This window comes from Pangasianodon hypophthalmus, chromosome 2 (genome assembly GCF_027358585.1).
Source record: "Pangasianodon hypophthalmus isolate fPanHyp1 chromosome 2, fPanHyp1.pri, whole genome shotgun sequence".
Taxonomy (NCBI): domain Eukaryota; kingdom Metazoa; phylum Chordata; class Actinopteri; order Siluriformes; family Pangasiidae; genus Pangasianodon; species Pangasianodon hypophthalmus.
In genome coordinates this window covers 18313700-18339501 of record NC_069711.1, presented here as the reverse complement: position 1 = coordinate 18339501, position 25802 = coordinate 18313700, and the positions used below count along the sequence as shown (strand labels likewise).

Genomic DNA, 25802 nt, shown 5'->3' with positions numbered 1-25802 from the left:
GCCTTGTTAAGTTCATGTTAGGTGTGTCATTAAGTCATACCTGAAGTAAGAGTTTAAAAAGGCACTGGAGTTCATCATCTTACTCCACACAAGCACCCATCATTGTAAGCAATGTAGCATAATGACTTACATCAGTACAGCATAATTAGGTCATATTAAGTGTTTGTGAAAAAATGGCCAAACATATTGTGTTTGTTAGAAGTAGAATACCCTATAAAGGCTCATTGACAATGCAGTGTGATGTTTTTTTTTTGTAGTGTCATTATCTATTCCTGTATTTTACTTCAGCTTTCTTTATCAGAGTGTACCATTATATCGCTGTAATGAGGAAGCATGACACATGTGAGGGAATTGAGAGAGAGAGAGAAAGAAAGAGAGAGAGAGAGTGTGTGTGTGTGGTGGGGGGGTTAGAGAGGACAGAAACAAGAGCTGTTCTGTTTCTTGTGAGATTGCCATCTGTGGGTTAACAGCTAGTTATGATGTCTGTGTCCGTCTACGCCAAAGCAGATTACTTATCTGAACTGCCGTTAAGCGATGAGAGCATTTTTGTTTCGTTTCCAGGAAGGAAGACGAGAGTCTGTTCTTCATGTAAATTGAAAAGCACTTTGGCCACATGATCAGTCCACCTCATCAGTAATGGAGTGGAATGGCAAGGTGGGCCACCCTACAGAGAGAGAGGACACCTACTTAAAGACAAACAGGTTTAATGATACATGTTCAGCTTTTAATTGTACACTCCGGTATAATGAATTACACTGTTATATTGTTTCTACACACTGTGCTCATCAAGACACCCAAGACTAACTGCAAATCGCTTACCACCCACCACCTGCACCTACCTCACCTAGTCCCAGCTGAAATAGCACATAAGAAACACACGTCCCTTGTCTAACAATACACCCTCAGTGAGTTATACCCTATCATATACATGCCATCCACCATTTTTTTTACTCTGGAGCCTGGAGGTTGACTTACCTCCTGTTCTCCAAGTGGCAATTTAACAAACTTAACTTGGCTTAATATAGTATTCAAATGGCCCTTAGAATAGCAGTGGGGATTCAACCAAGAGCTAATGGTGAGGAGAAGTCGAGGAGGCCACTTTATGTAATGCAGCTTTGGTCTTTGCAGCTATATTTGAATGTACTGATTATCTCAAAGGGAACTCACATTTCTGATACTAAATCGAAGACCAAATCTATCCAAATTGATCAAGATGTCAACTTCAGAAAAAGCTAAAAGATATTTCCTATATTTACATGAAGACCCCACACCACAAGCGTGATTCTGCATGACTTGGCACAAGCCTTCTATTAGCGCCGTGGCTGCAGTTCGGGCATGTGACCTTTTCGATTGGCATTTGTGCCAGCGCCATGTCGGCGGGCGTGGACGTCAGCAAGGCCACAGTCTGCTGTGCCATGTGGAGGCCCAGATGTATCAGGCAGAGTAATCCACGCTCACACACTCATAAAAGTGCCCATCTGGCCCCATGTGCACACACTAAGCCTAGAGAACACACTCTCCGTGCTGGCATGGACTCACCGGAGACTCACACTCTATATCAGGAGACTCTTACTCTTCCTCTGATGCTCACTGCTGCTGTTTTTGTTGTGGCATTACCCAACCTCAGTGGCCAATTGGCACTTGATCCACACCCACACACGCACACTCACCATGGAAAGACAGTGAGCCACAGTGCAGGATATCATAGAGGTCTGGCACAGGAGGAAGCCCACTGAGACAGGAAGTGCCACTGAGATACCAAATAAAAAGGATCCATTTATATCGCAGCTGCTGTGAGTGCACACAGATAAAGTCAAGGGCTCGCTGACTGCCCTCAGGCCGCTCTCCCTGCCCTCTTATCGCTCTGCTGAAGGATGGTATTACTCGAGTCTGAAATGAAACAAAACACAAAGAAATATATCCTCTGTCCTCTTTTAGCCATGTGCCAATTTAACCAACTGACTTAGCTTTCTGATGTATAAACCTCTCCGTGCATGGCCACTTACTTTACTTTAGCAGTGTTTGATGGATAGTTTAACTCAGTTTTGTGCCTGAACGTGTTGCAGTCACTGTGAAACAGAAAAAAGCCATGCAATATAAAATAATAATACTTTATTTCTCAATATCACAGTCAAATGAGAGCGGTATCCCAAACAAATACCGGGTAAGCAATATAAAACTGAAAACATATGACTTTACAACTTACACTTATATTTTACTGCCAATAGCCGAAAATTAAATTTCCATTGCTGCCAAAAGCAGAAAATTAAATTTACATGACCGCATTCATGGAGGAGTATAATCACTGTTTTTAAAAGAAAAGCAAAATTTGAAACCACCCCTCAACAGCAAACACCTGGCTATTGCAGGCGTACTGCATATCATTTTACATTAGTTGATGTAGGAATGTAACATAATATTGAGCATATGAGCATTGGTTATATTTCACAATAACCAAAAAAACTGTTCTTAATAAAGTTGCACAAAACAGTGGAAGTATTAATATTATAATGAGAAACAACAGGACACTCAGTTTACTATCATTCTGAACAAATCTAATTAAGAGTAAAGGTCAAATCAAACTGAGCGTAGTTCAGAAGCGAATCACATCTGCTGAAAAACAAGCCCATATGTCTTTTGCTTTTTTTAAATTGTGCATGTAAGTGAAGTGTAATCTCCACAAGAGATGATTGTAATCTTGTACTATTCCTCTATAGTAGTAGAGGATGATAATCACACAGTAACTGTGGGATCTGACTGATCAAGGCCTTTTTGGGGCTGGACTACATGTAAGAGTTGAGCTAGGGTAGCACTGCTGCCTCACAGCAATGGTCAATCCTGATTCTTGCTTCAATGTTGAGCTCAGGTTACTGTCTGTGCACAGTTTCTGTGTATGTTCTCCGTGGGTCAGCATGGGTTTCCTCGCACCTCCCCAAAACATGCCACTAGGTTGACTGGTTAAGGGGAATTGCCCCTAGATGTGAATGTGTGTATGGTGCCCTGTGATGAACTGGTGTCCCATCCCAGGTGTATTCCTGCCTCATGTCCAGTGTTCCCAGGTTCCACCACAACCCTGATCAGGCTGAAGTGATTACTGACAGTGAGAAAACTAATGTAATAAAAAGAATGTTTCCTTGCAAAAGGCACCTCATGGTGCACTAAAGAAGACTGAATGTGCCAGCTTGCAGTTGTAGTTCAGGGACTGCGAAGTGACCATAGATTACTACGTCTATGAGATTACACCCTCCGACCCCCATTTTCAGAGAAATTCAGACTAATTCCGCTTGCATGCACAGTTTCCTCTGTGTGTAATCTTCCTGTAATATTTCCTAATGAACACAATTGGTTCTATTTCTGAAAATATGTGTACTTTAGACCACAGAGACCCTGACCAGAATAAAGCAGTTCTACTGAAGATGAATGAATGAATGAATGAATAATCAGCAAACCTGTACAAACCAGATTTGCGTTCACTGTTATTTAAAATGTTGCCACTCTTTTTGTCTTAGATAGAAATTTGGTTTCTGAATCAACAACAACTGAATACTTAGTCCACATGTCCAATTAAATATCTTTTTTTTTTTTTTTTTGGAAAACCAAAACAAATTGGCAGTTTATCATTTTGCTCATTTCAAGTAAGGGTTTTAATGGCATTTTACTGAATGTTACTGAAATATATCCCTCTTTGTCCCACAAACTTCATACCAGACCTCCCACTCTGTCCTGCATGAGAGTAAACACACTGCAGGATGCCAGTCTATATCAATATTTCACAGTCAATATTTCACAGTCAGGTCAGTATTTCTCGAAACAAAAACAAAATTGGCAGAAATGTAAATTCATTTACAATTTACTGATAATCAAAGATTGCAGAGTTGTCAGAAAAGACAATTCTCTTGTCTTGCCATTAGAGTTTAAGGAATTAACGTGGTCAGAATCATGATTATTGGGGACCTGGATGATCACCTGCTCATGTTACACTTTAGCTACACTTACGGGAAGTGTACACTTACACTACGGAGTTCTAAGTAACTTTTTTAAAAGTGACAAGTGCAATTAACAAATACAAAATTTAAATGTAACACATACAACTTGTTCTAAACATACATGTTATCCTCAACTACAAAGACTGGGAGTGAATCAGTGCATGCTTCCTACCAGTGAGAATACATCAGACTCGACTGAACAAGCAATAATAACTCATTAAGCAAGAGTTTGCTCAGCCGAATCAGGTGTGCTTCTGGTTGGAATGAAATTCTGGATCCACACCAGCCATGTTTGGACAGCATCGGACTTTGGCTTTAACCCAATTCAAGTGCAACAAGAGAGGAAATAGGCAAACATCAAAGCCAGAAGCATCTTATATCCTTCCACACACAAATTATTGAAGCAATATTAACAACAAATATGCCACGTTTTGAATGGGTAAGGTCAGGGTAAGGGTCAAATGAAATCCAACAAAATTGTTCACAATCATTATTCACATTCCTGTGAATTCCATGTGAGACTGGGTATGTGATGCTCTGCTGCTTGCGCCAGGTTGGTACTGCTGACTCTCAGCCATCAGGGCAGCAGGCAGACACTCCATCCTGTCCAGAAGTTAAATGAATCACTGTGAGTCAATCTGCTTTGCCTTTTCCACCACAGGGCTGCTTTTCCACTGCCAAAGGGCATCTGCCTTATGGTCGTGACCTCTGACCCCAGCCTCCTGCACCTCCTCCAGGTTCCGAGGTTGAAGACTGAAGGATGCCCGCTGTGCTTTCCGGAAATGGTTGGTGATATAGCAGTATAAGAGCCTTAGAAGAGAAAAAGGTGAAACTTATGTCACAAATAAAAGTGGAGGGATTTTGCCTAACATAAATGAAAGGAAGCCTGGGGGCATGAAAGAGTGTAATTGCAGTGTGCAATAAAAGCAAGAAAAAAAAGATACTCTTTTTTTATATAGTTATGCCTCTTTTCTATAGTGCTCCATGCAGAAAACTCTAGAGATGCATTATAAAGTTTATTTCCTCAAACATGCCATGGAGCATTTGATCTGGCCAAGCTGGCCAATCTAAGAGTACTTTTTCTAGATGAGCAGATCTGTTTGAAATGTCACCCAAACTGTCACCCTGACACATTTAATTGGTTAAATAATTAAGGAAAATCAAAGGTGTTTGAGATAATAAGAAAGGTAGCAAAGTGAAACCAAATCTGATTTTAGGAGAGGTGTTCATTTATGAGGTGATATTAAAGTGTAAACTTTGAACCTAGCACTTTCCCTCTGCAAAGGCAAACACTTGGGGGGGAAAAAAATGCTTTGTGGGAAATTAGTACAGGCATACACGGAAGTGTCGACCATACTTAAATCATATTTATATGAATCAAATTTATTTATATGCAGTGGTCACATGGCATGCTTTTAGATCCATTAGAAAACAACAAATCAGTTAGAGCATTACAGAGTAATTCTTACAATTAATTAGAAAGAATTAGTTAATTAGGTGGTATGTTTGTAATAGTCATGCCGCGTGCCTTTGTTTGAGAGATGGTGTTTCAACAAAAACACAGAGATACCAAAGTTTCTACCTAATTCTGTATGTTAGCACAAAAATGAACAGGGAAAGTTTATGTAGGTAGAATTGCTTTTTATGTGCCGTTTAAGTGTTTGAAAGCTGGAAAAAAAAAAATAATAATAGTCTTAATAATGTGTAAAGTCTTTGAATTAATATTATATAGTTACGTATTTCACATGTTTATTGACCGCGTCAGCAACTTTGTTTTGTTTTGAGTAAGTACGTTTTTTTTAATTACAGGGGAAATGTGTCAGAGATTTAATGTGCTACAAGTGAAGTAGATAGAGATTAACTTGTGTAAGAATATTTATATGCTAAAGAGTTTAGGCAAGGCAAGTATATTTAAAAAGCACATTTAAAAGCAACAAATGCTGACCAAAGTGCTATACAAAAATGCAAATAAAATCACACAGGATAATAAAATGTTGTTGTTCTTCTTTCGGCTGCTCCTGTTAGGGATCGCCACAGCGGATCATTGGTCCGCATATTTGATTTGGCACAGTTTTTATGCCTGATGCCCTTCCTGCCGCAACTCTCCCCAATTTTATCCGGGCTTGGGACCGGCGCTGGTAGTGCACTGTCACGTGCAACCCCAGTGTCTGGGGTTGGTTCCCTGGCCAGAAATCGAGGCTGGGCTGCAGCTGTGAGCACGCCAAGGCCTAACCACTAGTCCTCCAGGGACCCACCCAGGATAATAAAATAAAGTTTATAAACTAAGCTGATAAAAGATAAAAAATTATAATAATTAAAAGACAGATAAGATACAAAATTACATAAAGTAAAAAAAAAAAAAAAAAAAGGACATGAAAACACAGAGTATTTTGTATTGGACATTCAACATAATATATGCAGGTAGAATCAATGAGGATTTCTTTACTCTTATATGTCATATAAAAATCTATATGCAGCCTACTTATTTATATTTTTAAAAAATGCTTGATATGCAAATGACCATTTCAACACAAATGGTCTGACCTCCTCCAAATGGTTCCCCCAATTAACCCAAGCATCAGTTAATAAGAACACCCCTAAAAGAGGAATCCTTAATTGAAAATCTGAATTATGTATTTTCTTTGAGTCAGTTCTCTGTCTTACGCTCAGCTGGTCCAGTGCACTAGTGAGGTCATGTACAGACTTGCCATGTCATCAGTTATAGTGACACGAGTCACCTTGGTGTCTCATGAGGGCATCCATATCTAAGTATTTTTTCAGAGAGAGATTCATTACAACAGTCATTCACTCTGGCAATCAAGAACATCTCGGTTTTGGAGAGCTGGGCCACTACAGGTTGCCAGGCAACCTGAAACAAAGAAGTAGAGATGTAGAGATGGAGGGGTGTCATTTGTACGTGATCGCTCTTAGGTTACAGTTCAATCTGAGCACTGTGATGAAGCGCTTACCCCCAGCAGGACACACACTGATGGGGAAAAAACACCATGGCACCTTATTGAACAATGACTGTCCAGTGGATGTTCTCGGTCATAGAGGTGCAGTGACTTGTGACAATTGATTCTCACTTGATTAAGTAAGAAATGTTCTGATAGTACTGAAGAGTGTTCAGCAGGCACATGGTCTCACTGCTATATTAAGATTTTTGGGTTCAAAAATATTCTTTCTTGCCATTGGAATGTGTTTATCTCTTTATGCCTCTAACAATAAAGTCCATATAAAAACACACGAAAGACTTCCTACAGGTTCCAGGCCATAACAGCCAGACAAAATCACATGCAGCAAGAGGGCATTTAATTCGAAATACAAAGTCATTTGTCCTTCAGAAGAGGATGTCAATAAACAGATCTTTCTCACATTTCTAGTCGAAAGTGTTTGGCAAAGTAAACACCCAATATAATTGGAATCACAGACCAAATCAGGCAATGTTCTGAAGTTATTTTTAAGCTGTTATTTGCAGCTATCTGGTCTGATCGTGCAGTTCTGTAATGAAGGTCTGCAGGGACAAAGCAGAACTCCATTTGTGCTGAATTGAAAAACACATTTCGTGTTCTTAACGGTAACCAAGCTGTCAGCAGATAAGGAAGTTCACAGTATCGCCTCGCTGGTAATCCATCTTGTCATCTCACCATCGCTCCCCTTGTATTTTCTTTCCAAACAGCTTGAAAATATGGCTTGGGGCCTTTGCCCAAATGTCACTCCCAATGATTTCTCCAAATGTTTCTGCCATAAACGATTTGAAAGAAATGAAAACTAAAATGGACACATAGAACAGTGGGATGTGTCATGTTAAAAGCCAAATTAGCAATGGGCTTGTTGTAAGAAATCTCAAGTAAACTACCATTCAGGTTTAATAATGCTCACTGGACTACAATTGTGTCCAATCAGTGTTGATCAGCCATTGTTCAGTGCGTCATGCTGTAAATTTTTTTTGCAATTCTGTGTGTTTCTGTATACAGTTCATTTACTACTATATATGGTTTGTTTGTTTGTTTCTAGTGTGAAAATATATAGGCAATGTACAGGACAGGATTATTTGAGGTTAATATGCTGAGGATTCACTGGACGATCAATACATTTCCAAGTTTAATATGATACAACCATGTATTTCTTTTGTTTATGACCATAACTTCTGCAGGCCTGAACTGGATTCGCTTTGACAGCAAACCTTGTGCACGCAGCATTTCTTCTCTAGTGAAGTCACTCTGTTGCTGTTGTTTTGTGACCTCACTCATACAAGATGCTTGTTGACTGCTTGTTTTTTTCCCCTATATGTGTCATACAGAGTTGAATCATTTACAACGGGTTGCTTAGCCTTCATATCCTGCACTGTTTACACAAACTCAAGTAGCATTATCAAACAGCAGCAGTGATGGCGTAGTAAACTTGATGTGGCAGATCGTCCGAGACTGGAAAGCATAGAAGAAGAGAAGCCTGGCTCCCTGAAGAAAGAAGACAGAAAACTGCCACAGGACGTTCATTGTGCATAACCAGCAAGTCCAGTGACATTTGTCAGGGTTGAGCTCTCTTCCCAACTGTCATCATCAGTGTTTCATCCCTCTTTCCATCCCCTCCTCCTTTTTTCCACACTGTCACAGTGAGTCGACACTCACGAAGAAGAGCTCTTAAACCCCACGCCAACCCCCTTTCCCTCCCCATCCCAACTGAGCAGCATTCCAGTGCACATTGTCATTGCCTGGAGCCTGGAATATCTCATTATGCCGCATGAGATTTATTAAAATAGATTATGGAAATGTTAATTAACTCATTAATTACATTATTTAAGCTGCAGTGACAGATAAGGCGGTGAGCATTATTGGGGGGATGGGGGTGTAAATGAAACAGGAGGAAGGCATTGATGTGGGGTGTGTGGATGCAGTGTGGGCTAGTCTGCACGTTGCTGTAAAGGAGCTGATTGCAGATGAGATGCACTAACAGCAGGCCAGTCAAGCTTCTCCATTTTAACCTGGAATCATGCTGCCCTCTATATGTTTTCATTCTCACACTAGAAGAAAAACAAACCATAGACCATAGTGTGTTAATTGATAAAGAGTGCGATTTCTGCAAATGGTGTCAGCAACCAAAAACTGTTAACAATTCGGGAACTTAAGAAGCAAAAATACACATCAGTCAGTCTATTGTGGTCATTCCATAACTGAAAGTCCTTAAAAGGTGAAGTCAGTGACACTTTTTGTACAATATTTGGTGACATTTTCAGCACATTCTACCAGATGTCTATATATATATATATATATATATAAATAAAATGTGTGTGTGTGTGTGTGTGTGTGTGTGTAGAGAACATTTTTTTAGGGTTTGTAGCTGCTATAGATACGATAAAAGGGCGATAAACATCAATATTGTAGAATATCAGTAAAAGGTAGCATCTATGCTTGCCTACTAATCATCTGTCTGAATTATGGATTCAATCAGGATTCTTCGCTTCATAACTCATATTCTCTCTTATAGGGAGACATTTTGGTGAAGAGTTCCATAAAGAACCTTTAAAGGGTCTACTGTAATGTGCAGAATTGGGAGGCAGGACGGAAGTACAAAAACTCAACATGTGCTTTATTTAGGCGAATTTAGGAATCACTGCCAAAAGCAAGAGCAAGTGTCAAAACACAGACAAAAGGCAACAAACTAAAATGATCCATAATTGTAAAACAAGGAAACAAGAGAGGGTCAAGAACAAGGATATGCTATACATGGAAGTATAAACAAAGGCACTAATGAATCACAAATTAGACTTTGCAGAAAGACAAAGAAACAGAAAGAGAAACAAACTAATCAGTGAGCTAATACAGAACAGGTGGACACAACTGGGTAACACATCAATGACAACACAGGGGCAGAGATAGGGCTAGAACAGAAACAAAGGGACATGGAAATGTAACCAAAAGCACATGACATGAACCCAAAATAAAACTACGCAAAAGCAAGAAGGAGACACCATCAGTGGGAGAATCTGAAGAACCCTTGCTTTGGAAGGCATGGCTTAGGAGAGAACACTGAAGTGTACAGTAAGTCTGCTAAATTCTGGCAAAATTACTGACTGTAGTTTGAAGTTTCAAGTGCTGAAAGAACATAATCCAGCCCAACTGATTTGTCAGGCCATGGCACAGTACAGTTAGTTAGAGGTAAAATCTTTAATTGCTCTTATCTGTTAGGAACGAGGTGTGTTCTAACAGCAGAGTTTCTAACAGAACAATCACAAGCCCTGTGGAAATCTGGCTCTTGGTTATTCAGTGATAACAAGACAACAGCCATGCTAAACACAAGTTTAAAGACCAAAACAACACCTCTGCTGTCTAACATGGCAATGCTGGAGATAAAGAAGATTTTGCTGGCACATGCACACTATAAAGAAAATGGGGGCGCCCTATCAGTCAGGAAGAGGAAGAAAAGATACCTGTAACATTCTCCAAAAAGGTTCTAAGTGGAGTAACTTTAACTGCTGAGTGCAGTGCCACAATTTTAATATCCCCTGCCTAGAGACAAAAGCTGTGCTCTATTGTATTTCCCTCAATTAATAACCTGCTACAATGAATTAATAGGCATCTCCACTTCCTAAAAGAAACTGAATGAGAATACACAGCATGGAAAGGTCAGGAGGAAGGCTGTTTTCGTGTTTTCTCTTAAATGCTTGTCTGCGAGCACTTTTCCAAAGGTTAAGATGTCATAAGCACAGAAGGATGCTGTGCTAAGGAAGAGGGGTGGTGCGTGTGTGTCACAGTGATTGAGATACACTGTGACAACGGGCAGTAGGACACTGGAATGCTGGTATGGCTGCTACGTGGCATGCACGCACACACATACACACACAAAAACACACACACACACACACTCAAGAGATACTACTGCAGAAACAAAATTGCTAACTAGAAAATCCTAGAAAGACAGAGAGAAGAACCAGAATTTCACCATGGCTAGGTGAGTAAATGATTAAATGTATTGGCTGAACTCATTTTTATCTGCAGAAATGTTTGGATTTATAGCAACCAGCTGAGTGTATAAGGTCCTTTATATAATTGTTCAAAATGAGCACAGAGCATGTCTGGTCTGCAGTCCAGTCCATACCAGTTGCTGCTCATAATAATAAAGTATATTAGTATTAGGAATCTAACCTCGAGACTGGGATTCCACAGGCATCAAGTCTGGGATTCCACAGAACAGCAACAAAACCGTTGTGCGAGCAGGAGGTTTTTACTTTCATGCATTCTCTAGTAGAGACCAATTATGAATGGGAGTGATGTAGTTGAGATTGAGGAACTGTCAAAGCCAGAATTCATATAACATGCTGACAGTACTGACATTTCTTCCTCTGGGTTTCTCAGTGGTTTCCAGTGGTTCTGGGGGCATAGTAGGTAGGGTTCTTATTTAATAATTAAAAAATAACTCCTGTTTTAGGCCACAACCACTATCTATTACTGCCATGAAAGAAAAATATCAAACAAATCAAACAATTTGTTTGCCAAACAGAAATATAGACTAACTTTGGGGAAAAAAAGACACTTATGAGGTATATGATATATGCATATGATATATTATATAAATTAATTGGTGATACACAGCACATTTGACCCATTTTTTTATTATTGACCAACCTATTAATTGAAATGTAAAAATACTCATCCTTTTGTTTTCTACTAGCTCACAAACCAACATTCATGTACTCACAACATAGAACACACCTAGAAAAAGTGGGCGCAAAGCCAAGGTAACCGCAAATTGACTTTTCTGCTGAGTGAAATTTATTTGGCTCTTGGTCTGACTGTTGCTTTAACGGGAAAAAGCAGAAAAACATAGACTTAGTCTCCTGTTTTGCCATATCAAAAGGGTCAAAAATTGTAAATGCTAACTAAACCGTAAATATTGGCACTTATGCCAACAGAGAAAGGCAGGAGGAAGTACTCTAGGAAGGGCAGAATACTTTAGGAGGCTCGGGGGTCCCAAGTTTAGGCTTGGGGGTCCAACAGTTTATGACACTACAAGAAATACAAACATAGCAACAAATATATGAGCTAGTTTTGACATAGGTACCCTCTCAGTCACCATGCATTACTTGGTTCATTGGTAATCACCTCAGAACTGACTTTGGGGTTTTAGACCCATCCAGATTTAGGAGTTACACATGGGATTTAAACAGAGGCCACACTGGACTTTCACCTCGTATCTTTTCACCTGGTGGAGTAAAAGTCAGTTGAACACAGGTTGTAATGATGTGGTAAATTAAGCTTGAGTAAATAGCTGACATTATGTAGCTAGCTAGTTTGTTTTTCAGCTGTGAGTGACATTTTCTCCATTTTGTTTTTCTTTTCTCAGAAAGAAAAGACCACATTCTGATCTCTTGTTTTCTATTGCCTCTGAATTCCAAGGTTCCTAAATCCTCAGTGTTAAAGTTCATCTGAAAGAACTTAAATGAAAAGCTAAAGTAACTACTCCTTCAAGTAGATTTTTCACATTCCCATGTGTTTAACCCACCGAATTTGTTTTATAGTCAGACAAATTAATTTTCATTCAGAGCCAAAACCCATCACTTTCAAAACAGCACATACATTTGCAGTCACATAGAGATATCAGCTAATCCCAATGTTCATACAGACATGAAGAAGAGAGGAAAACATATCAAAAAACTTGCATATAAATAACTCCCTTGCTATTAATTAGGAGAGGTAAAATAACTTTTCACACACGCTACGATGGCTGTTAATTTGCATCAAGTGTCTCTGGGGAACAATGCATCAGATAGCACTCACTGCACTCCATCAAACAAACAGGACATACAGCGCAAACAGAACTGTATGCACCGAGGACTGTGATATATGTTCCTTCATAGTTGATTCTAATTAACTGTGTAGATGAACTGTAATGTTGTACCAGCAACATGGGGCCGTCTATAGGGGTATTGGGTCATTCACGCCCCCCCAAAAAACTAAAGCTGGGTGGGGGGGTAAGCAAAGTAAATAAATAAAAGCTGCACATGCCAGAACAATCCAAAAACATAATTTTCAATGAAGTCCTTGAAATAAATTCACTATTATCACAAAGAGTTATGGCAAAACAAGTGATTAGCAATCATTTTAAAAACATTCAGCGATAATTCTCATTTATATATCCACACCTATGGTGTTTAAACAGTATAATTAATTAATTAAGAGCACAAGGGCTCCAGATCTGAGCGAACATAACATTGTTAGTGAAAGTGTTTATTAACAGAGAGCATGAAGTGTTGCAAACAAAGCACAAAAAGCTATTTGCAAGCGCAAAGCAGTGAATCGAGAGTGCAGAGAAGCTTTTGTGTGTGAGTATATGTCCATTCTGTGTGCTCAGCAATGACACACACTTGCACTTTGCTATTGCTTGCTCATGAGGCGACACTCTGCCCATGAGTCGAGATCAATTTTGAGACTTCGGGGGTGGAAATAAGACAAATGTTCCCACTGCCTGACCAATCCCCTTCCTTCCAAAAACAAACACTGATCTCATTCAGTGTAAACTTCCCAAAATCAGTCTTTAGCCATGTTGCTCGTTTAATATAATTTAAGACCTACTCTGCTCCAGTTATGTGATGCTTTGTTATTATCATTCATACCATCTCGAATCAACAATTTTGGTATTTAACTGAGAGTTTTAAATGGATTGTTTTTATAGTGATCCTGCAGTCCAATATACTACTGCATCTACCTTTGATAACGGCATCTCATCTTTGAACAATATGTACTGCTAGTGGTAGGCTGTTGAATAAGGCAATGTTTAACTCAAATCTGCACCTATGACCAGCAATGACAATGAGGTATTTAAGAACCCAGCAATACTGCTGTGCCTGATACACTCATACCAGCATCACACACACCACCGTGTCAGTGTAACTGCTGCACTGGTCAGCGGTGATCCTACAGTGATCCCTTTTTATTGAGGTATAGAGTACGTAGAGGTGGCTGACAAACTGTGCACAGTGACAGATGGCAACAAAGTGGCCAGTGAGTGTAGTTACTCTACAATGCCAGGTCAGTGAGGTGTCATGTCTTTAGATACACTTGAATTTAATGTAGTGTTTTTATGTACTGCATTAAAATATAGATACAGTACAGCCTACCTATAAAAACATTTTCTCCAATATGGTCAATTTACTCATAATAATACATTCTCAATATAATTATACAATATATTATAAAAACAACTACATTTCAATTACTTTAGTTTTATATTTTGCCATCTTAAATGTTATGCTTTTCTTTTTCCTGATGAACACAACAGATCAAATGATAGATATTATATATAAAGGTCATGAATTATCATACATTTTTGCATAAGAGCTTCCTGAATCACTAGTCCATATCCTTTAATGCATGGGCATGTCTTCTTTATAGGAGAGTACATCACATTCACCAAAGTATTATTTTATTATTTTGGCAACTCAAAATAATGAAATAATATTAATAAATAGCCTACATCTAGCATCTATGGCTTCATGACCTTGATTAAGAATATTAAGTTGTGGGCACAATTAACTGGCAGCACACAACATAAAAATGAATGAATGAATGAATAACAAACAAACAAACAAACAAACAGAAATAATAACAAATAATAGGATGTGTTGGATCAAGTGCTAATCCTATTTCACAAAAATCCTATTTCACAAGGTTTTACTCTATAAAAATCTGGCAACCTCAGTGGCGTGAACTACACACAGGTAAGTTGAATGATCTAAATGAGACAGCAGGACAATCAACTTAAGTACCTGTGTAATCCAAATCTGAATACTTTCTGTGCAAGTATTGAGTAACTTTAACTTAAGTCGTAAATTTTGAAAATGTCCCAATGTGATTTCTGACCTGCCGTGAGGTTAGCCGCTGGTTTAGGGTTGAATTTGTCCCTGCTGAGAGTCTTCTGCATTGAAACTGCAAAGCATGCTGGACACTTTTTTGCGTACATTTTGAACAGCCTTAGTACACTACTTGGCCTGAAAAATATAGTAGACAGTTACAGAATGAAGTCACTTCTAAACTGAGTCTGAAATGTACTGTGTAACCCACGCACACATCGTTTTGTCCCTTGAGGTAGATCAGTATACGGATTTACAAGTCCTCCTTGACCACAGCATTGCACAACCATTTCTCTGCAGCTATTTAACATGTTGTTTAAACATAAACCAATTTTCTGCTGTAAAATTACAGCTCAGTAATGTGAGCACGATGAGAGCTGGAACAACAGCAGATTAGCAGCGCAGCCATGATATTAATTACCAGCTCATAAGGTACATTCTTTACCCAAGGAAAACATTTAATAGGAGCATTTTGCCTTGATTACAAACAGCCCCCGTGTTTGTTTTCTCATAAACAATGAAACAAGTTGAGAGCAGTGGAGAAAGTTTAAAAAAAAAAAAAAAAATAGCGTACATGTCAAATTTTAATTTCCCCAGTTAGCAGGGAAGGACACCCCGGGGTGATTTTGTATTTGTAACACTATTTCCGTAAAGATCAGCTTTCACACTGAATTTGCTGAATGACTAGAGGAAGTCAAGCAACATTCTGTTTCCATCATGAACATGGCGAACAGTTGATCATGTTTACGCCAAGAATTTAATACATTATTTACAAGTCGGAGGCTAATAAAAGCAGGCTGCTCATTTGCTAATGATGCAGAGCACCCGGAGCGTTATTCCAATTACTTATATTGCAAAAGACTCAAAACCAACAGTAGAGGCAGTGTGTGTGTGTGTGTGTGTGTGTGTGTGTGTGTGTGTGTGTGTGTGTGTGTACCCAATTTCCAGTTTCATTGAAATGATTCAGAGATTACTTCATTTCTTTACACAGATATGGGTTTCTGTGGAACACTAAACTGCATAATAGAATCTGTAACTCGGAGTTTGTCATTATACAAGGCCACCCTGAACATGCACATACACACTGAAACTGAGAAACAGGAAAAGTCAATTTTCTGCAGGACTATCTACCAACATCTTATTTCAAATCATTATACATTGTGAGAGTAATTTGGTGTTAGAAATGAATGAATTTATGGATCTATTCTCAGAGGAAACCAACAGACCAGATAATTTCTTCAAATCAACTGTTGACAGGGAAAATCTAGCACTATATTAACCCTCTACTGCTCACATTGACTTCTATGAAAAATACTTCTATTAAAAAATTGCGCATATACATATATATAAAATTGTATGTATATACACACACACACACACATATATATATATATATATATATATACACACAGTACTGAATTAAGTACAAAAGTCTTAGGCACATGCAAAGGAATGCTGTAGAGCAATGATGCCTTCAAAAATAATGAAATTAAATGTATGTTTCTACATTTAAAAATATACTATAAAGAGCAGTAAACAGTAATAAATGAAACAAAGTCAATATCGGATGTGACGATCCTTCGCTTTAAAAAAAATAGTAGTCTCAGGTACAATGTGTGCACTTTTATAAGGAAATGAGCTGTAAGTGTTACTGAGCATCTTGCAGAAGCAGACACAGCTCTTCTGCAGACTTTGACTGTCACACTTGCTTCTTATTTTTGCAGCAAAACCCAGCAGTCTTCATTATGTTTTTTTTGTCTGAAAAGTGTCTCTTATGTAATATGCTGCTTTCTTTACTGACATACAAACATTTTTCTGTAACATTTAATTTTGTGCTGGAAAACTAATGTTTGGAAATCTAAAATGTTTTTGTACTGAATCAATAATGTAGAAGTCATAAAATAATATATATATATATATATATATATATATATATATATATATATATATATATATATATATATATATATATATATATATATATATATGTGTGTGTGCATCTATCTATCTATCTATCTATAGATAGCTAGATAGATAGATAGACACACAACATATAGAATACTATAGAATAGAGTTCCTCTAAGCTATACTAGACCATTTTTTTTTATTATTATTATTCACTTGTCACTTTTTGACTGATGTTCTACAATGGTCTATAATAAATGATAAACTTTTGCAATCATTCTACCATAGTACCAGTTCCACTTCAGTTTTTCATTTTTCTAATTCTTGGCTACTGGAGGTAACAGCCAACCCATTTTGTGGTGATTTGAACCCTCTTTCCTACAGAAGGGAAATCTCTGAGCCTTGTATAAGACCTGACACACTCATGAGAACTTCTATCTTACTCAGAGCATTGAGCCGGTTAACTGCCTAATATGGGAATCTTAATATAGCCCTTGTCCCCTCATTACCTCAGCACAATTCTCATTAAACAGAGTGTCCATGCATGGCCACATGGGAAAAGTATTAGAGGAGACATATTTTACTTTTTTCCACAGTGTAATACAGTTCCTTGTGCTCTTTAAAACACATCTGTGGAGTGAGTGGATAAAGCCACATCAAATTCAACTTTTTACATTCTGTTCTACACTGTTCTTTTCCGGACTGGGAAGAAGAGATCATTTTTCGGAGAGTTGGTTTTTTTTATGGTTGAACACCTTTGGGATGAATTGGTGCACTAATTATGCACCAGACCTTCTCAGTGCCCGACCTCACCAATGCTCTTGTGGCTGAATGGGCACAAATACCAACATCTAGTGGAGGTTATTATAACAGCAGAGCAAAGACTACATCTGGAATGGGATGTTCAGCAAGCACATATGAGTGTGATTAGTCAGGTGTCCACAGACTTTTGTCCATATAGTGTATATGGACTATATCAAATATGTGGTCTAGCAAGATAACAGCAGTTTCATTTATTATGTTCCCTTTAATTTCCCTCTGGCTGCCTAGTGATTTCAAATGTATATTTGATTGTCTGATATCGAGCTCTGCTGGACTTTTGCTCCACACCTCACACCTCATAATATCCTGTAACCAGCATGTTCGCCCTAATGATGACATCTCAATCATGTAGTAGGTTAAATTCCTATTTCAAATGCCACATTACACTGGGAAATACAGAAGAAATTGTTATGCATGAAAATGGTGCCGCAGAATCACAGGGGTTGAAATAGGGAAAAAAAAATAAAGGGAGATCAATGCAGCTTTTAATTTTACCCCTCATTGATCATGTCAATAGCACGCGCACCTTTCACAAGTGGCAGAAATAGCGACTCATATTTCTGGTGGCGATGTGGCTGTAATGACTTGTCTGTGAGTGTGACGTGTATTCCTGGAAGGAAAATTAATGTCTGTTCCCCTTTGGAGAAAGAAGTATTGCATAAATATGAAGCCAAGACATTTGATGCTTTTGAAATCATAATCATACTCACACTCACAGACACCCCCCCAACACCCCCGCCCCCCTCCGCCCCAACACACACACACACACACACACACACACACACACACACACACACACACACACACACACACACACACACACACACACACACACACACAGGGTCTGTGGGTGTGTATTTCAAAGTGCTTTCATTTCCTTGTGGTTGGCTCATTGCTTTAGTGATTACAATGGCGAAAGCAGCGAGGTAAACTGAGCCTTTGAGAGGAAAGGGTGTTTATTGAAATCTAATGAAATTTAGCTCAACTTAATCAAACTCTAGCAAATACTTCACACAGCAGGGGTCTGTAATGAATACAGCACACAAACACACACACACACTCACACACATACACGGTCAAGAAATTCTGGAAAAACATTTTGAAATATCGTGTAAAAGCCTAGTTTCACACGTACGTACACGCGCACACACACACACACACGCACACACACACACACACACACACACACACACACACACACACACACACACACACACACACAGAGCGAGAGAGAGAATCTTATGCCTTATTTGAGGACCTTCCCTTGACATGATTAATGCAGCTAATTAATGCTATGCCTACACCAAAATCTAACCCTCACCTTAACCTCAGTAAACAAAAGAAACTTTTTGGCTCTTCTAGTTTAGTAACAGTTTTTGTAAAAAGCAGTTTTCTTGTCTTTACAAGGTCAGAACTGTCCTCCTGCAAACAACTCATACTGATCTGCTGACTGACAGGTCAGCCAATCTCATGCTTGATAATATGACATCACTACAATAGTTTACATAACATTAGCTATCCACATAAATTAGTAAAAATAATTTATGTCATGTTCCTAAATGAGCTAATAAAAAAAAAAAAAAAAAAAAAAAAACTCTCCAGGTGTAAATACTGGAAATTGCTATTCAGCCTCGATCAATATCCTCAAATATGCTCATTAAAGTGTTGGTTTATTCTGTCAACACTGGTTTGGGGTCTTCATTATTTAACCATACACTCACCGTCCACTTTAATAGGAACACCTGTACACCTGCTCATTTATGCAGTTATCTCAGCAGCCAATCGTGTGGCAGCAACACAGTGCATAAAATCATGCAGATACAGTTCAAGAGCTTCAGTTAATGTTCACATCAAACATCAGAATGAAGAAAACTTGTGATCTCTGTTACTTTAACCGTGGCATGGATGTTGGTACCAGAAGTGCTGGTTTGAGGATTTCAGAAACTGATGATCTCCTGGAATTTTCACACACAACAGTCTCTAGAGTTTACAGCGAATGGCGTGAAAAACAAAAAACATTGAGTGAGCAATGGTTCTGCGAGTGGAAACGCCTTGTTGATAAGAGAGATCAGGGGAAAATGGCCAGACTGGTTTGAGTTGACAGGAAGTTTATAGTATCTCATATAATCAATCTTTACAACTTTGGTGAGCAGAAGAGCATCTCAGCATGCACGAACATTGAAAATTGAGGTGGATTGGCTACAACAGCAGAAGACCACATCAGGTTTGTCTCCTGTCAGCCAAGAACAGCAATCTGAGGCCATCATTGGCACAGGCTTACCCAAAATGCACAGCTGAAGATGAGAAAAAAAATCACCTGGTCTTTTTCCAGTGTTCAACTGTTTAGTTTTGGTAAGTCTGTGCCCATAATGGCCTCAAATTCTTGTTTTTGGCTGACAGGAGTAGAACCTGATGTGGTCTTCTGCTGTTGTAGCCCATCCACCTCAAGGTTTGATGTGTTGTGCATTCTGAGATGTTTTTCTGCTCACCACGGTTGTAAAGAGTGCTTCCTGTCAGCTCACACCAATCTGGTCATTCTCCTCTGACCTCTTTCATCAACAAGGTGTTTCAGCCCCTGCAGACCCTGCACTCACAAGTTGTTTTTTTTGTTGTACACACCATTCTGTGTAAACTCAGGAATTCCCAGGAGATCAGCAGTTTCTGAAATACTCAAACCAGCCCATCAGGCACCAACAACCATGCCGCAGTGAAAAATCACACTTTTTCCCCATTCTAATGTTTGATGTGAACTGAAGCTCTTGACCTGTATCTGCATGATTTTGTGCACTGTGTTGCTGCCACGTCATTGGCTGATTGGATAACTGCATAAATGAGCAGGCGTACAGGTATTCTTATTAAAGTGGACAGTGAGTGTATATAATTAGTACAAGTGTTTGCAGTTTGTTTGTTTAACTAATGCAATAAATGTCACTTAAGGGAAGCTCAAATTAAAGCACTACCATTTTTATGCTTAAAATCTTGCTACTATTACAGGTTTTGATTCCATGATACATTATTTTACATAGGTTGAACACTAGCTTGGCCTGGTACTACTAAAAACAGCTAGCTACTGCTGGAGAGGAAACATCAACAGAGGTTATTGTTAATTTAATACCTAGTTTAGGTAGCTGGCTAGCTCGTGAAATGTCGCTAAACTATTATATTGCATAATTTAAACCAGTATGTTATGTCATGCAATAGTCAGTGCAGAAGAAATAAAAAGAAATTCTATGAGCAATTCTATGATTGGTTGCATGAGGAAGGCAGAGCTACATGCAGACAGACATCTCAGCTACATAATTTTCACCATATACCTCCATATTAATCAGACAAAGCATGGATTCTGATTAGAAGTGCTTATATAAGAGGCTGAATCTCTCTCTCTCTCACTCTCTCTCTCTCTATCTTTCTCTCTGATGGAGCAGTGAGGTGGAGGTTTGTGGGTGGTGCGAGTCACATGGTTTATTGTCATCTCTGCAATTAGACAGCCACAGATGTGCATACCTTCTGGCAACCACAAAGCCCCCAACCACCAAATTAATTTTAGCCTCCCCCCTCCTCCCTCTCTCCCAAACAGGTTTAGCAGAGAAGAAGACTTCTTACTCACCCTGGGGCTTAACCCCCATTTGGGTGTCTTGCTGTAAGATAGACTCAGTCAGTTTCTTGCTATTAAACAGGCATTTGTACCATTTTGCACATTGTGTAGCTGTCATGTCCCATTTTGCACATTTAGCTTTATGTGTAGAATTCAGTAATGCTCATTAACTAGCTTCTAAACAGAACACTTGCACATTTGCATATTTGCACCCACATCACACCAACATGAATACCGTGAATATTCCCAGCTCTAGCTTCATGTATGTTTTTAGACTTGTTTTGACTGTGGATTGTATTCATGTTTACGCATATAACTTTTATGCTATATTCCGTAATATACCTTTATTTCCAGAAAAAAAAACATGATGCATACAGGTTACCATATAAAATAAAGTGATGCACTTCAGTTAACTCAATTCAATTCAAATGGACTTAATTGAATTCATCTTGATCGGCGCACTGGATTTCCTGCTTACTTTACGCCATTATTCCGATCTCTGCTCCAGAGTGAAAATGTTCCATCACCACAGATCTCATGATGGCTACGAGTCATCAACACTCACCTGAGCAGCAGGATTTCAGAGAGGATGCCAAAGCAGATGGCAGCCATGTTGAAGAGAGTATGTGGATGGTCATTATCAAAGACTGTCAGCATGCAGAACACAGTGTAGGGAACCAGGGCCGCCATCACCACTGCCACCACCAGCACGGGCCACACACGCCACTGAGACGCCACGGACTGCCATGGGGCAACTCTCTGCTGCTGGTACTGAGGAAAAGACAGAGTGAGAACACAGAGGGTTAACACTGTGGGTCTCACTTATGACTAAACATCTGCAGCCTTCTGCACCAACCAAACTTATGTTTTATCATAGACCTGTTTGAACATAAATTGAACTTCTACAAATCTAGTACAGCTCACAATAAATGGGATAGCATGGCATGTCTTTCAAAGATAAAATGATATGAATATAAGGTTGCATTTTTGAGATTATTTGCTGTTAACAAATGTCTTATTGTGTGTTATTTTGTAAGACTTTTGTAAGCAAGCACAACAGCACCACCAATGGTCTTAAGAAAAATACACAAAATGTTATGAAGAAGCAATGTTAGGCCTGATTTCTTTCTAGCCCAGACTGTAGAATAATGCATCCTATTTTGTCAGGTAAGTTCACAGTGAAACACTCCCTAGATTTAGATATTAAGGAGGGCTCAATTTTGTTAATAGCAGCCAACATAGTCAGTTCTGTCCTCTGTAACTGCCACTAAATGCTATAGCAAACAAAGCACACTTAATGTAATGGTAAATGGTGAAGCATATTAAAATTTTTTCCCCATTGATATGGTTCATTACTTTTTGCATAGAACTAGCCAAAAAAAAAAAAAAAAAAAAAAAAAGCACATATCAGTTTAAAAGTACACATACATTCATGAGGATGTTTATGGGAAGTGAACAGAAACTGAAGAACCTGGATGAAACCCACATGGAGAAAATGTGAATACAAGATATGAATAATCATAAATATTGTAAAGCAGACATTGCACTAACTGCGGCACATCAATATCACAGATGAAACGTTGCTTGTTTGTGTCAGATCATAGTTCTGATTGGTTGGTGATGGTGAAACTTGTCACTCTATCTGATAAAGGTTTGGTCTTTGGTCATATTATGCTTTATAGGAGTACTGCGAACCAAAGGCTAGTATTTTGCCATTATCTGGATGGTCTGATTAATGTAAATTCATAAACATTTACAGATGTCAGCTAGTATGAAATATGAATGTCGTTAACGCAAAGGGTAGGCTGTATGGTGTGGTTGGCAGTCATAACCTTTCTTATAATTTCATTCATACAACAATCAGTGAAACTGCTTTAATTTTTTTTAAACATACCTATATATTTTGATGGAAAGATGTTTTGAAAGTCTTTAAGTTTTAAGATGTTCTAACAACAAGTCCTGGACAGAAGCTGTGTCTCTAACCTGAGTTTCAAATATCGCTTTTTTCTTTCTTAGGCCAAGTCATTAGGGCTTTTGATTGAAAAAAAAATGAACAAAGGCCCCTTTGTGAGGTCCAACAACTCCGCTGATGAGAGCAGCTTCACACCTGTTCTTTTAAACGACTCTCTCTCTCTCTACCTCCCTTCAGGCGTAGAGTGCTCTGTTGTTACAACACATACAGGTCTCCACTTAACATCAGCTCTAGCACCAGAGGGGATTATAAAAGCAGGGCAGGTTAGGCAGGTCTGTAGGTGTGTTTGTAGCATGTGTGTGTGTGTGTGTGTGTGTGTGTGTGTGTGGGAGGGTGGATGAGGCTGAGTGTGTGTTCTTTATCAGTCCTCCCCCTAAGGTGTTTTGTTTCTGATATATTTGACTCAACTTACAGGTGAATAGTTTATTGCAAAAAAAGAAGGAATAGGTTATTTAAATGTGCAGACAGAAATGTGGCTCAGTTTATATTATGCTTTATGCTTCAGGCCTGCAAAATAGCTAAGAGTTAACACAGTGCTTATAGAGATTAGCTGTTTAGTCTGTATTTTTCTTTGGATGAAGGCTGTTAAGACCTGTGGCTGAATAGGAAATAGAAAACACAGCCTAAGAATTTGTGGCATGATATTTGAACATCTTTTAATTAGCGCCTGGGCTTCATGTACAAATGCACAGTGCATCGCCCTCTTTAGAATCACTATTCATTAATTAGATTCTTTGTGGCGACCGCCATCAAGCCATCCGCGATGTTTAAGGTTACATCAAACCGCAGTAAGTGGCTTCCTGATAGCAGGCCACATCTGTCTTCATTACTCAGACTGCTGTCAGGCTCTGCTCTTCAGCCAGAGAGAGAGCGAGAGAGAGAGAGAGAGAGAGAGAGAGGGAGAGAGAGAGAGAGAAAAGGGCTGATAGGACCCAACTCAGACACTCTCTAAACTTTTGCCTGCTTCTATTTCCACAATGAAGCTCATTAATTTTCAGAGGCATCTACTTATGGATGATTTTCTTCAATTTCCCCTTAATGAAAAATCACATCACATTAAAAAAAAATCATATACATTTCGTACTAACCAACCCTTAGTAGGTGCAATATTCTCTATAAAAACCTGGTCTATTACCAGTGCACATGTCTACAATGTGCAAAGTATTAATAGCAGCTACACTGACTTTGTTTTGTTTGTATTTTGTAAGGAAGATAACTATTTCCTTATGTTTAAAGTTCTGTGGTTTGAGATCACTAGGCCAAGTCACAATACAATGTAAAGGCACTGGTTTACTGTATGTAAACCAGAGGGATCCAGCTATTTTAGGGATCCTCAAGTAAACACGACATAATGGAAACAATGTGACTACATATGAAAAATAATTATTGATGTGAGAAAATTACATCAGTACAATTAAACAACATGCTCAACAACATTCCCATATGGGAATGAAGGAGTCCCATGTAAAAACAGCATGTGCGAATAATAGCACATGCCCTGAAAGGAGAAATTAATGTGTGAAAGTAAATCAAATGTAAAAATCATGTGAAAATAAATGAAAAGAAACATGGAAAAAGACCACTGCATGTGAAAAATAAAGTGAAGTTTCTTAAAAACCGGCATGTGTAAGTTTCAAATATGAATCATATGCTTACCCAAAAAGTTCATGTGACTTTACTGTAATGGCTGCAAGAGCTGCAAAAAAATTCCTTCTAGTTCTAAGACCTTGTTGTTTAAACCTGAAGCTCTTTAACATTTAAAACACATCTACAATTGACGCGACTTACTACAATTACCAAAAACCTTCCCACACTGGTGCCACATGTGTTTGGATATGTACTCCTGAAGGCTTGTGTGTGTCCACACAGCAAGAGGCACACAGTTGTCCTCTATAGCACTTCAGAAATCCACACATCAAAACAGAACAAACATAAATGAGCCAAAGCAACAGATAAGCTGTCAGGGGGAGCGGCTGGTCCCTGGGCTCCAGCCCTGTCCCAAAAACCACTCGTACTTCCTGAATGGCCTTCTCTGTCTCTGATTGGTTCCTCGAGACTATGTTTATCTACACCAACCCCCACTCCTCATCCAAACAAGCTCCCTTCATCTCAGTGCAGACACTAAATACTCTGTACATCAGGGTTGCCCTCCCACGTCCCTTGTGGGATACTTTTGAGGGCCAATGTTGGCGTTTATTCACTTGAGTGGCCAGGAGATGGGCTAGTGGTTGAGTGTTCACCTAAGAATAGCCTCTCATGAGCTCGGCACGTCCTGTTTTAAGTGCTGCATAGGTAAACGGATTTAGTTTGCGGAGTAAGCGAGATTTAATGACAACCCAAGCCGCCAATTTCAATGGACTCAGTGTTTTGGGTACATTTCAAGAAAATATTTACACACTGGCAAGGGGGCCGCTTGAAAGGATATGGGGGCTCTTTGGACTGTTACGCTCCCTAATCCCTATTATCTAGAGTTCTGATTTTGGTGATTTCCATCTCCCCACTCTACTGGAATTCGAAAAGCAGGCCCGAATTCAATCCCTCCGTATCACAGTTCATTCCCTAGGCTGGAGTACTTATAGGTTTTCTGCTTGTGTAGACTTGTCTTTATTGGCTTTCTTAAATGCATGGTTGTTCAAGACTCTCGGTGAGAGCTTTTTTTTTCCATGAGGCGTG

The 25802-nt window shown here is 38.9% G+C and overlaps 1 protein-coding gene across 2 annotated transcripts in view; it reads right to left on the bottom strand.

Moving 5' to 3' along the window:
* Positions 1–2097: 2097 nt before the first annotated feature.
* The window catches only part of LOC113536767 (uncharacterized), a 115293-nt gene continuing 91588 nt past the window's right edge, over positions 2098–25802 (bottom strand). Inside the window, exons 4-5 of one of the 2 annotated variants that reach the window (XM_026930929.3) lie at positions 21723–21928; positions 2098–4796 (exon numbers count right to left, since the gene is read on the bottom strand). In XM_026930929.3, the coding sequence (XP_026786730.1) occupies positions 4610–4796; positions 21723–21928 (393 nt within the window). In that variant the 3' untranslated portion in view covers positions 2098–4609. Of the gene's footprint in view, positions 4797–6360; positions 6856–21722; positions 21929–25802 lie in introns of those variants that run through there. The other variant, XM_034300733.2, reaches the window with a different exon arrangement.